This window comes from Astyanax mexicanus, chromosome 12, assembly GCF_023375975.1.
Source record: "Astyanax mexicanus isolate ESR-SI-001 chromosome 12, AstMex3_surface, whole genome shotgun sequence".
Classification (NCBI taxonomy): domain Eukaryota; kingdom Metazoa; phylum Chordata; class Actinopteri; order Characiformes; family Acestrorhamphidae; genus Astyanax; species Astyanax mexicanus.
Window position 1 is genome coordinate 49,931,348 of NC_064419.1, and position 13,404 is coordinate 49,944,751.

Consider the following 13,404-nt stretch of genomic DNA (forward strand, 5'->3'; position numbering starts at 1 on the left):
TTAGGCTTTGGGACACAGTGTTAGGTTTTGGGACACAGATTTGGGCTTTGGGACACAGGATTAGGCTTCAGGACTCAGGTTTAGGCTTTGGGACACAGGATTAGGCTTCAGGACTCAGGCTTAGGCTTTGGGACTTTTTTAGGCTTTGAGATACAGGTTTAGGCTTCGGGACACAGCCTTAAACTTTGCCATACAGGCTTAGGCTTTGAGACTCAGGCTTAGGCTTTAAGGCTCAGGCTTAGGCTTTGGGACACAGGATTAGGCTTTGAGACTCAGACTTAGGCTTTAAGGCTCAGACTTAGGCTTTGGGACACAGGATTAGGCTTTGAGATAAAGGCTTAGGCTTTGAGATACAGGCTTAGGCTTTGGGACACAGGCTTAGGATTTGGGACTCAGGATTCAGGCATAGACTTTGGGACTCAGGCTTAAACTTTAAGACTCAAGCTTAGATTATGGGACTAAGATTTAGGCTTTGGGACGCAGCTAATGAGCAAGTAAGTCCCGCCCCAGTGTGCATCTGCCAGCCAATAGCATGGTGTGTTGTTTGCGTGTCAGATCTGGATGGGAATGATCTGCTCTCCTATTGGCCAGCCTTGGAGGAGTGTGAGGTGCACTCTCTGCAAAAATGGGGTTCAGAGCGCCGCCTAGGGCCCGATTACAGCAAAGACGCCGCAAACAACAACCAGACAGATGCAGCGCTGACCAGCGGGGACGAGAACGGACTCACACATACACACAGACACCGCAAAGGTAAACGCTTTAAAACACAGAGTTATATTTATTTAACCATTACCTAACATTTCCTTATGAAGCTTCAGTGTTCCGTCCACCTTAAACTCATTAACCTGCTGATTACAAGACATTTAATCATCAATACACAATACCAGTCAGAATACACACTTTAAATTCAGTGTTTCATCATTATTTTATAATGTTCTGCATTGTAGATTAATACTTAAATCATCCAAACTATGAAGAAAAACATATTGAATTACTTAGTAAACGAAAAAAGTGTTTCAAGAACTCCTAATTGTGTAGGAAAAATAAGTAAATAAAATATTAAATGAGAAGGTGTGTCCAAAACTTTGTCTAAAATTGCTTGTACGTACACTACCAGTCACTCATACAGGGGTTGGACAATGAAACTGAAACACCTGTCATCATTTTAGTGTGGGATTTTAGGTTTCATGTCTAAATTGGAGCAGCCTGGTGTTCAATCTTCATTAATTGCACATTGCACCAGTAAGAGCAGAGTGTGAAGGTTCAATTAGCAGGGTAAGAGCACAGTTCTGCTCTAAATATTACAATGCACACAACATCATGGGAGACATACCAGAGTTCAAAAGAGGACAAATTGTTGGTGCACATCTTGCTGGAGCATCTGTGACCAAGACAGCAAGTCTTTGTGATGCATCAAGAGCCACGGTATCCAGGGTAACGTCAGCATACCACCAAGAAGGACCGACCACATCCAACAGGATTAACTGTGGATGCTGTAAGAGGAAGCTGTCTGAAAGGGATGTTTGGGTGCTAACCCGGATTGTATCCAAAAAACATAAAACCACAGCTGATCAAATCACGCAGAATTCAATGTGCACCTCAACTCTCCTGTTTCCACCAGAACTGTCCGTCACCACAATCAATTATTGTGCTCTAAAACCAGGTGTTTCAGTTTCATTCTCCAACCCCTGTAGTAAAACCATTGAATTATCAGGTGTCTACTGTTGGACTACTGTCCTGAATGTCTCCCTGTCTCTCTCTTTTGTCTGCAGGTATCTTGAAGAATCGTCTGGGTTGTCCTCCGGCTCTGCAGGGTTTATCTGCGGTGGGTCGGGTTCCGAGTGAACTGTCCTGGTACCGCACCTCCACTCTCGGCCACCGGGGCGTCCCGGCCGCCTCCTACGGGCGCATGTACTCAGGCACGGGCTCGCTGTCCCAACCAGCGTCTCGATACTCGTCCCGGGAGCAACTGGACTCGTTGGCGCGGCGACAGCGTTCCCGCGACAACCTGGACCTGCTGCCACGGCGACGGGAGCCCGGGGCCGAGCATCTGGGCGGGTCCAGAGAGCGCCTGGGTCCCATCCACAGCTTCCACGCCTCCAGGGAGGATCTAGCGGCGGGGATGGGCGTGGCCGGGCTGATGGGGGTGGAGAGTTCGTTAGGCGGGTCGAGGGGGCAGCTTAGCACCCTGACGAGGCGTCAGGCGTCTCGGGAGCACCTCGGGGGGGCGCTGATGAGCAGCCGGTCGCGAGAGCAGCTGGAGACTAACGGAGCCGGGGGGTCGGCTCAACCCTGCCGCGAGTGGCTCCGGACTCTTCCCCCCCGACAGCTCTCGCACCCGGAGCCGCACCCCACCTCCTCCCCCCCTCCACCAATCACAGAGGAGCCCCAGGAAGCTCTGCCTCAGCGGCGTGGCCGTCTAGACTCCGCCCCTCCATGTAGGTACACCGCAGCATCCTCTGCAACAGCCCCCGGAGCTCCGCCCAGTCGCCCTCCCTCCAGTGAACACCTGGACATTCTCTCCTCCATCCTCGCCTCCTTCAGCTCCTCTGTGCTAACCCCGCCCCCTAACCCCGCCTCTGCAGCCGCCGGCCCCTCCCCCTCCCCGCCTCCTCACTCCGCAACCTCTCAGAGCGTCTCCGAAGTGTCGCCAGACTCTGAGTAAGTGCCGCCTCCCTTTCTTTTTTTACCCATCATCCTTTTTGTGATTTCTTTTTTAAGTTTTGGTTTGTTGAAATTGTATTAAGGTGCATTCATATGTTCCTCATCAAATTTCACACGTAAAAATAACAAAGCGAGATGTGTTTTTGCTTTTTTTTATCATACTTAGATTTTTCAGGTTATCAAACAAATGTCAGACAAAGATAACATGAGTAAATATAAAGAAGAATTTATCTTTTTAAATGATAATTTCATTTCTTAAAGGGATAGTTCGGTATTTTTGACATGAGTCTGTATGGCATCATCATAACCAGTGTCGTGCATCCACACTGACTTACCCCCCACAGCGTCCTGTGAGCCGAGTTCTTGTCCAGTTTAGGTCAAAGCGAAAGTAGTCCGGCATGTTTGCTGGGGTCAGGAAAATAACTCCTTTTTCTTCCCAAAGCAGTACGTGTTCAAAAGAGTGATTTATTTACATCACAAAAAACTAACCCTGCAAAAGTCACGCCTCGTAAATCACTTGGGTCCTACTTTCTCTCGTTCCATATCAATGCGCGCAGCGCTGCAACCTGACAGCTAGCCTACGTGTTTGGGTCGCTTTGTTTACTTCTCGCCTCGAGAACATGTCTGACTACGAGAGTGACGAGGAAAACATTGATCACCGCTCAGAGCCACGGGGATATCTTTATGAACCTGAGTATACAGATGTTGAACTTCGCCAAATGGAATTAGATCGGGCAGAAAGAGAGAGGGTGGACAGAGAAGTGGTGGAAGATGAAACTGGAGCCACTGCTGGAGCTGCGATACCCAGGGTGGCCGACAAATCCTGGTGCACTTGTTTCAAGTGCGAAATAATGCAGACCGAGGTGGAATGCTACTGTTGCCACGAGTGGGACTTAGTTATGCCCGAGATGCAAGACCTATCCATTGATGAGGATGTCAGCGGGGCAGCTGCTTGCATCACAAACAACAGTGACTTCCCTGCACTCCTGAATGCTGGTGTGTTGAGAACTTTTTTACGCTATGAGCGAATGCTGTAGAGAACATTGGTAGGCTACAGTTTTATTTACCTGGGGTGCAGGGACAGCAGATTTCTTCAGAATCCGTTTCTTCATCTGTCGTTGTCCAGGACATGTGGATAAAAAGTCATCATCGCTGAAGTGCGCACTGCAAACACGAAGCTTTTTTATTTTTTCCACTTTTGTGTCCACATGGATGCCCAGCGCTAGTACCCAAAGTTTCCTCAGAGCAACATCAGTCACAGGAAAACGATGAAAACTCTGCGGAGAATCAGCCACATCTTTGTTGCTACAGCCTGGATAGTCACAAGTCCGCACCATTTTAACACACACACACACACACACCTAGCTATATATATATATATATATATGTGTTTACAAAGCTTATAAAAGCCAATAGACTTCTCCCTAAAGTTAGCTCGTTTGCGTTGCTAGTCTGAACACAGCTGCTAAGCACTGCCAAAACACAGAACAAGTTGACGCGTGCGCAGCTCGCTGTCAGAATGACGCGCACTGATACGAAATGAGAGAAAGTAGGACCCAAGTGATTTACGAGGCGTGACTTTTGCAGGGTTAGTTTTTTGTGATGTAAATAAATCACTCTTTTGAACACGTACTGCTTTGGGAAGAAAAAGGAGTTATTTTCCTGACCCCAGCAAACATGCCGGACTACTTTCGCTTTGACCTAAACTGGACAAGAACTCGGCTCACAGGACGCTGTGGGGGGTAAGTCAGTGTGGATGCACGACACTGGTTATGATGATGCCATACAGACTCATGTCAAAAATACCGAACTATCCCTTTAAGGGACAAAAATAATGGAATCATGAATTCTGTTCTCTACTAGAAAATCCTGAAGGAAAATATCCGGTCATCAGTTTTTGACCTTAAGCTCAGGAGAACTTGGGTTCTGCAGCAGGACCATGACCTGAAGCAAACAAACAAATCAACCTCTGAATGGCTCAAACAAAGAAACTAAATGAAAGTTTTGGAGGGTCTAGTTAAAGTCTGGTTGAGATGCTGTGGATGATCTTATACAGGACGTTTATGCTGTAAAATCCTCCAATGAGTCTGAATTAAAATAATTCTGTAAAGAAGAGTGGAACAAAATTCCTCCACAGAGATGAGAAAGACTCAGTACCAGTTTTTATATTTACTCTATTATTAAAATTAAAATGTGTTTTGTTAATCTGAAAGATGTATGATTTAAAAAAAACAAAAACAATAGAAATCTGTAGGGAATAAATACTTTTTCACAGCACTGTAAGCGTGAAAATGTAATGATGATATGTAAGAGTGAAAGTCTCGAACCTGCTGGAGCCTCTAACCTGGAGACAAGATGAGATAGGGTTGAGCATGGAGGCAGACAGGCTCCAGGGCTCGGCAGCCTCCGGCCACCAGAGGGAGCAATGAGGGGTTTCTGGAGGCAATCAGGCCTAATCAGCAACACCTGAGCTCCACCTTTAAAAGAGGGAGAAACACAGAGCAGCGTTTACTGTGTTCGTGTGTGAGAGAAGAGTCAGAGGCTGTAGTCTTTTCTTAAGTTCTCCTGTTTCTTAAGTAACAAAAACAAAAGAAAAGTTCTGTTTATCTCTGTAAGGAAGGCAATGTCTTCCTCTTCTCCTTTTCTGTTTCCCCTGTATGTTTCTATGTTATTTTCTTGGAAAAGCCAGCTTTTCACTGGCATCCTTTGTTCTTTTTCCTGTCAAAACCTTTAATTTTTCCACCTGCTTTAGAGACTCACCCCTTTCAAGTCTGTCCTGGGAAGTTTTAAAAACATCCGCTTGCAGAGACGATCGGTCAAATCCCTATCAGATTGACTAAATCTCCTGGGCCCAGTCCCATTTCTCTTTTGTACCTTACCCCTTGTTTTTGAGTTTGAAGTGGAACTGAAATGCTAGCTGGCTAGCTCCCTACTGAGACAAATTACTAGAAAGAAAATGACCATAAAACATAGAAACTACACATTAAACTATGGTATTATAGTGGTTATATTAATATTTTTAACATGGAAAAAATCTAATTTCTGAGTTTCTTTGGTTTCTTGTGTCAGTGCTATATTGCCAGTGATTTTGTATAATCCTCTGTTTGGAGTTTTCCTCTGAAAAATCTCAGTTTGAAGTATCATGTAGCCCCAACACTTCCCCTAACCTTAACCCACTCCTCCATCCTAACAAAAATCAGGAAACCCTACACCAGGGGTCGGCAATAGCCAGCCCAGATGTGGCCCGCAAGCATGAAACATCTGACCCGTGAGGTTGTTTGTATACTATAATGAACGATAATGATAAACGATATTGAAAATATAGGTAAATAAAAAGCTGCTCTGTTGAGCTTTTGTTTACAATGCTCCCCCGTGTCTCTCTCTGTCGCTCTTGGCGTGACTTTAGTCTCTGCCCATTCTCGTTTTTCTGCCCGTTTTCGTGCTCCATATCTTCTTATTAGGGCGTTTTTTCCTGGCCGTGTCCCAATTCACTAACCGGGGCAGTGGTAGTGTATCCCGCATGAGGAGCAGCTTATTTATTTTTTTTCCTTTCTTCTTGGGTTTACCTGCTTTGAGATCAATGGTTCTGCAATTCGGTTCAACAACCCTCTGGGCTGGAGAGCTACTAGTCTGTAGCAGCACTCCATCCCATTACACTTCATTTTACAAAACAGAACTTTTTTGTGGCCACGTAATGACTTGGAAAATATCTGGCCCACAGCCAAACTTAATTGGCAACCCCTGATGTACACCTATACATGACCACAAAAAAACAGAGGGGTAGGGCTCAGTAATAGGGACCAAGGAGTGAAATGGGATTGGGCCAAAGGTTCTTGATCTCCACTCCCAACGATGTAAACAGTGGCTCACTGAGAGATTGAAACGTACATCCTGCTTCTCTCAGTCCAATTATATATGCACCCATATATAAAAAATAGTTTATATATATAGTATATTTTTTTTTCAGTAAGAAACTTCTTCTGCTTGCAATAATCAGTGTAATCAACATATAATATAAAAATGGGTTATCTCACATATTTGTGTATATCTCACTAAATTACAATGTTATGTTTTAATGTTATGTTATAGAACTAATGTTTTATATGTTGGTCTTTCAAAAGTAATAAAGTAGTGAAACATTAAAAAAAGTTGAAACATGTATTTTTTAATGTAAACGAGTGAATTATCCTAATTGAAGCATTACCTGTTAGAGGTAAGGAACACCATTGGGCTAAATATTGATAGAATAATTAGTAATGGAGTTAGTAGTTACTATTAATATTAATTTTGGATAATTAAACATGCAACGGGTCAAATTAACCCAGAAACAGCATTCCCATTTTTGACAAATGATGAATATAACAGGAGGGTTAATGTGTGAATTTTAAGGTTTCTGTTGGAATTGAATCTTCTTTATTTAAGAGATTGATGTCTTTCAACTAAACTCTCCCTCTCTCTCTCTCCCTCTCTCTTCCTCTATTACTGTCTCTAACAGAGCTCACAGAAGTGAAGGACAGTCTTGATGATCCTCTCAGTCCCATGATGCATTTCTGCTCATGGGCGCAGAGGGACTGCAAGTGGTGAAGTGTGACGAGCGGCAAAGTCTTCAGGTGCCTCTCGGACATTGAGATCACCTGTGGGTTTGACTGATTGAGGAGACTGGGGGGCGGAGTCTGATCTGATCACATGGTTTCCAGTCACATTTTACGACAGCCTACCAAGACCCAGGAGAGCGTGAGAAACACGAGGAACGTAAGACGCATCGATCTGTACTGGATGAGAACTCTACGATGGAGCGACGGAAGATCGGACCGAGCGGCCGGAGGACGAGGGGAAACACAGCCTGTACAGAACCTTTTTATACATTTTTGTATTTTTTTCATTGGAGACGACAGAAAAAAAAATCTGAAGTGATGTTTTTAAAGATTGTGTCCGGCGTTTGGGGGTGAGGGGTTGTGGGGTGAGTGGATTTGTGTTTTAATGGAGAAAAACCTCCATTCTTAAACCCTAAACCCAAAGCATTTCCAACCAACCCCAATCCCAAACTGATCCCCACTGTCCTGTACTGTATCTTCTGTTATTATTTTTAATGTACATCTCTACCACTGACAGTGTGATGAAGCGGGGAATTAGATATAAGGGGTTGCACAATGAAACTGAAACACCTGGTTTTAGAGCACAGTAATTGATTGTGGTGACGGACAGTTCTGGTGGAAACAGGAGAGTTGAGGTGCACATTGAATTCTGCGTGATTTGATCAGCCGTGGTTTTATGTTTTTTGGATACAATCCGGGTTAGCACCCGAACATCCCTTTCAGACAGCTTCCTCTTACAGCGTCCACAGTTAATCCTGTTGGATGTGGTTGGTCCTTCTTGGTGGTATGCTGACATTACCCTGGATACCGTGGCTCTTGATGCATCACAAAGACTTGCTGTCTTGGTCACAGATGCTCCAGCAAGACGTGCACCAACAATTTGTCCTCTTTTGAACTCTGGTATGTCTCCCATAATGTTGTGTGCGTTGCAATATTTAGAGCAGAACTGTGCTCTTACCCTGATAATTGAACCTTCACACTCTGCTCTTACTGGTGCAATGTGCAATTAATGAAGATTGAACACCAGGCTAAAATGACAGGTGTTTCAGTTTCATTGTTCAACCCCTGTATATATATATATATACTAAGACTGTACTGGGATCAGAGGCTTGGGTCAGTTAAGTGATGATCAGTGAGGGAGTGGACGCCTCTGATTGGTGGGAAGCTCCAGCAGTAGGTATTGATTGTAATGTAAAGTAATGGGAGAGATGTGAGAGATGTGATTAGACCGATATTGATTGTGAATGAAGGGATTGTTTAAAGGCAGCTGGGTTTGATGAGGAGATGATGGTAGATAATGAATGGTCTTTGAGATGGTCTTAATGTTCTGCTCAAACATACTCCACTCCAGCTGTAGAAAACTCACATGTCCATCCTTTAACCCCATAGATTATGTTTTTGTTAGATCTGATGCCTTGTCATGCTTTTAATGACTTTTTAATACCATTATTAACATCAGTTTTATAGGTCCGAGAATAGAACCCTGTAGGACTCCACAAGATAATCCAGTTTAACCAAACAGTAACCGAATCATTTACAACACAATTCTCAACTGGGGTTAAAAACTTAACAACTACCTTGGGGTTAAGTCCAATTTATGCTTTTGTGTTCAAGTTATGCCATATTCTACGCACATCCTATAATACAGTGTACAATAGGGGTGGGCGATATGGCCCTAAAATAATATCACAATATTTCACTGCAAGAAAATGAAACTTGTATTATTGTATTATTACTGCATGCAATATGATATGGCACACCCCTAACTGAGATTTTTAAAATAAAATACAAGAAAATGATCAGATTTACAGTAACAGAAATCAATGATCCAGAATGTCACAATTATATTAATAATGCACTCCAAATATCTCCATTTATCCAGGATTAAATTAAAATAAATGATACTGGACAGATATAATCTGTCTCTAGTAGATTTATAATGGGAAATGATGAGAACAGTGTGAATTTTGAACAGTAGAACAGTAGAACCCTGATGTGGTAATTAGGGGTGGGTTATAAGGCACCATATTTCAGGGTATAATATTAATAATCACCATATTCAAATATGTTGGCTTTAGTATTGCGTACGATATAATATGGCACACCCCTAGTCTACAATAATCTCCAAAAATGCAGCAACTCTGATTGGTGCATTGAGCGTTGTATTCGCACTGTTCAGGCGGACACAGAAACACCATTGCACAAGTATAAATGCTCACAAAGCCAATGGTTTTAGTAACTAAGATTGTTTTGTCACTAAAAGATTATTTTCACAAATATAACTGGTTTGCTCTGGTCTGAATCAGTTATTTAGTTTATAATCCTGGAATGTTTTCGCTTGGTTTTTGTATGGATTGGTTTTGTTTCACACACGTAAAATATTTAAGCAAATTAAAAAACTTTACAACAAGCCCCGTGATCAACGTTCCTTTTGCTGATTGGTCAGATCTGTCCAATTGAAGTGAAGCAAAAAGGGAAATACAGGACCATCTCCTTTAAAGTGCGGTTTGTTTGGTTGTTTTTTGTTTTTTATCCAAATCCAGATTAAACACAGCAATTGCTGCGTTCACACCTGCCCAAACAAACTGCATTAAAGTAAAAAAAGAAAAAATGAACTGATTTGTTTAAATAAAAAGCAGGGTAAAAATGTGTAGGTATTAAAACATTCAAACACAAAATTTGAAATGCTGCTTTGAGGAAACTGGGCACTAAAATGATCCAAAATTATGGTATTTGAGTATTTTGTTTAAGTTCTACACTAGCTCATCGTAGACTCGCAGCAGTGGTATCTAGTCAGTCTGTATGATATTTTTGGGAGTGTGTTTGAGCAGAATCTGTCTGATGGAATGTGTACATTTCAGTTTTATATCTGGTCTAAATCTGATTCAGGAATAAATGCTTTAGTTGTGCAGTTTATTAGGGTTCAGATGGAGGAGAAGGACGAGCAGCTGGTCTAGATTAGCTCTAAGTGACTGTATTGATTGGGAGATGGAAGGCTGTCGCGTCGAAGACGATTCAGATCAACGTCAATCAAGAGTTTAAGAGGCGGAAGATCAAACAGACACAAACCAAACTCTACAAACGGTGCTGAAAATCTCATACAGATACAGTGTTTTAATCATTTAAACCATTTAAACTGTATAAAAGCATGGACAACGTGGTTTTAATGCATCATGTTCTGTAGAAATTAAGCCAAAATTGTCCAACATGTTGTAAAATTTCCAACCAGTGTCATTAAAACAGTATAAACCAATGTGGCAGCCCAGCATCAGTCTCAGACTGCCTTCCTTAAGTTTATAATGTTATATTATAGTTATTAGAAGCAAAGCATACTTGGATTTTACCATGTATTCCTCCTTCCAAGTTTGTATCAGTAAAAGTGTAGTTTATGTACTTAATTACCAAACATTTACAATCATTTTCTATCAGATTACAGTTCTGTAGATGAGCTCTGTTTAACGCTAAGACCAACCGAAGCTAATACTCTAGTTTAATGTTCTAATTAGATCTTACTTGCCTCAAATTACAGTTATATATCGCCTTAATGCTACTTAAGGCACTTAAGGATGCTTACAATTATATTTCGCACAAACTCAACACACACTGGTGAGAAGCAGCAGCCAATCGCGCACAGCATACTCTTAACCGGAAACCACCGTCCACCTGTAGGACTGAATCCAGCACATATACACGCCAATCTTTTGGGAAATTTAGAGTATCAAATTGTACCTGATCTCCATGTTTTTGGACTATTTATAAACCCTTTATAGAGTACCCTTATTTTAAAGTGATAGCCACTATTATAAATCAGAATTACTGAAAAAAACTGAGAACAAATAACTTTATTACAGAGAGTTTATCTGTTAACAACACCACAATATCAACCAACCCCACATGATCAATAACAGTATTATTGATTATCTAGCAAATTAGCTACCTAACTACAGCTGCCTGTTAATCACTTAATTTATTCATTCACATATACATTTATGTTATAAGTGTAGCTCCGCCTTCTTCTTACGAAAATAAAGATAGATAAAGTTTATAAATTTTATTTTATAGATTTGTGGAGAGAAATAAAAATAACTAAAAATGTAGCATCATTAGCATAGAGAAAACTAACTGTTGGAATTAAACACTGGAAAGTAGGCGGGGCTGTTTTGTGATTGAAACACTTTGGGGTGGGCGGAGCTACAAGCTGCCATACTCCCTGCGCTCGCTGTCCATGCTTTTATACAGTCGTTAAAAAGATTAAATATAAAGAAAAATGAAAACGTATCGCTCTCCTGATACTGCAGTATCATATCTGATGGTTCTACGGTTCTACCGAATAAATACGAGAACCGATATCATTCCTTTTATACCTCATGCCTGTCTAAAAGTGCTCCGATCCTTCTGTTTGTTTGTTTGTTTTTTTTACTACTTTTATCTTTTATAATTGATTTATTTATCACGATGTACCTTTATCTTGTACAGACATCAGATTAATTTATTTTATTTATTGATTGCTGATATTTATCAAGGTTAATTTATTGGTTGGCGCATCATATCATTTTTTTCCTGGAGTGTTTTTATAACTGTGTGTGTGTGTGTGTGTGCGCACGAGTGTGTGTGTGTGTGTGAGAGAGTGTGAAAGAGTGAGAGAGTGATTGGAAGGTTTTTTTTTTTTGAAAGTTGATGAAAAGAGAGTGACGTTTACTTTGTTAAAATGTAAAACGTGTAACATTTTGGTACATGTATTGTTTGATATGAGCCCCCTTTACTACTATTGTTACCAGTGCATTAAAAAAAAAACATGCAAAAAGAAAAATACACTATATGTCCAAATGTTTGTGGACACCCCTTTTAAAATAAATGATTTATTGAGCTACTTTTAAGAAAGCTGCACCTACTGCTGACACAGATGTGCAAATGCACACTCAAAGCTCGTCTAGTCCCTGTATTAAAAGAGAAATACCGCCAAAAGAATAGAACTCTCTGGAGACAAAAATTAACTAACAATGAACTAGAGGCATCCTGTCTGTACTTTCCAGTATGTTTATGTAGGGCTGGGCGATATTGTATCATAATTGTATCATGATATTTTACATTTCAATTTTCACGATACACAATATTAGATGCTTAATTTTGACAATACTTAGACAAAACATTCTTTAAAAAATTGCTATAACTGCTATAATATCCCATAGTTAATGCTAGAGGTGGGCGATATGGCCCTAATAAAACATCACGATATTTCAGGATATTTTTGAGATAACGATATTTTTGACAATATGACAAAATATTGAGTTAAAAATTAAACTGCAACAAAATTAATATAAAAGTTTGTATGGTGATATTGTTGTGTAATAATTATGAGTTTCTTTGATTTTACCAAATAGAAAACCATATTTTTTTTTACGATATTCCAAAATATTTTCAATATTATTGTGCACAATACGATATGGCACACTCCTAGTTAGTACAATTACTTTTATTCAAAATATGCTAACTTTATCTAGTTCTAGTTCTCAATTAGTTAATGTTTTTTAAACACAATATTCTCCAAAAATTGAATTGTTTACAATAAATCTGATCACAAATAATTAAAATATCATACTGCCATATCACCCAGCTCTACTTTTGGTATGATTTGTCACTCTCGATACTGAATGCAATCAAATTCAGCATTACTGAGTAGCATCACAGCGCTAACGCTCGGAGGAAAGCGCAGCGACTCGGTTCTGATACATCAGCTCACAGACGCAGCCTTGTGCTGATCCACATCACCCTAGGAGTGATGAGGGGAAAGAGAGAGCGCCATCTACTGTACTGTACCCACCCAGAGAGAGCAAGACCAACTTTGCTTTCTCAGGGCTCTGGCAGCTGATGGCAAGCTGCATGACCAGGATTCGAACCAGCGATCTCCTGATCATAGTGGCAGCACTTTAGACTGCTGGACCACTCGGAGCTCAGACAGCTTTCTTAAGCCTGGATCATAAAGATTTGTAAGATTTGATTGAATGTCAGGATTCAATAAATTAAATTATAATTTTTTTTAATATTCTTAATTTTAGAAAAAAAAAGAAAACTATAAATCAGTATATATCAGCAGGTGTCCTAATACCTTTGTGCATATGGTGTATTTACCTGAGTGTAGCAGAAA

The 13,404-nt window shown here is 40.9% G+C and overlaps 2 protein-coding genes across 6 annotated transcripts in view; one reads left to right on the forward strand and one right to left on the reverse strand.

Annotated features, from left to right (window-relative positions):
* celsr3 (cadherin, EGF LAG seven-pass G-type receptor 3) overlaps window positions 1-13,298 on the forward strand; it is a 118,844-nt gene extending 105,546 nt beyond the window's left edge. For 3 of the 5 annotated variants that reach the window (XM_049485592.1, XM_049485594.1, XM_049485593.1), the window contains exons 34-36: window positions 556-750; window positions 1,773-2,661; window positions 7,160-13,298. In XM_049485592.1, coding sequence (XP_049341549.1) covers window positions 556-750; window positions 1,773-2,661; window positions 7,160-7,187 — 1,112 coding nt within the window. In that variant the 3' untranslated portion in view covers window positions 7,188-13,298. The remainder of the gene's footprint in view (window positions 1-555; window positions 751-1,772; window positions 2,662-7,159) is intronic. The other 2 variants (XM_049485595.1, XM_049485596.1) reach the window with 2 other exon arrangements.
* si:dkey-20d21.12 (uncharacterized protein LOC556245 homolog) overlaps window positions 7,879-13,404 on the reverse strand; it is a 231,458-nt gene continuing 225,932 nt past the window's right edge. Inside the window, exon 5 of the transcript XR_007441380.1 lies at window positions 7,879-8,231. The gene's annotated coding sequence lies outside the window, so the exon portion shown is untranslated. The remainder of the gene's footprint in view (window positions 8,232-13,404) is intronic.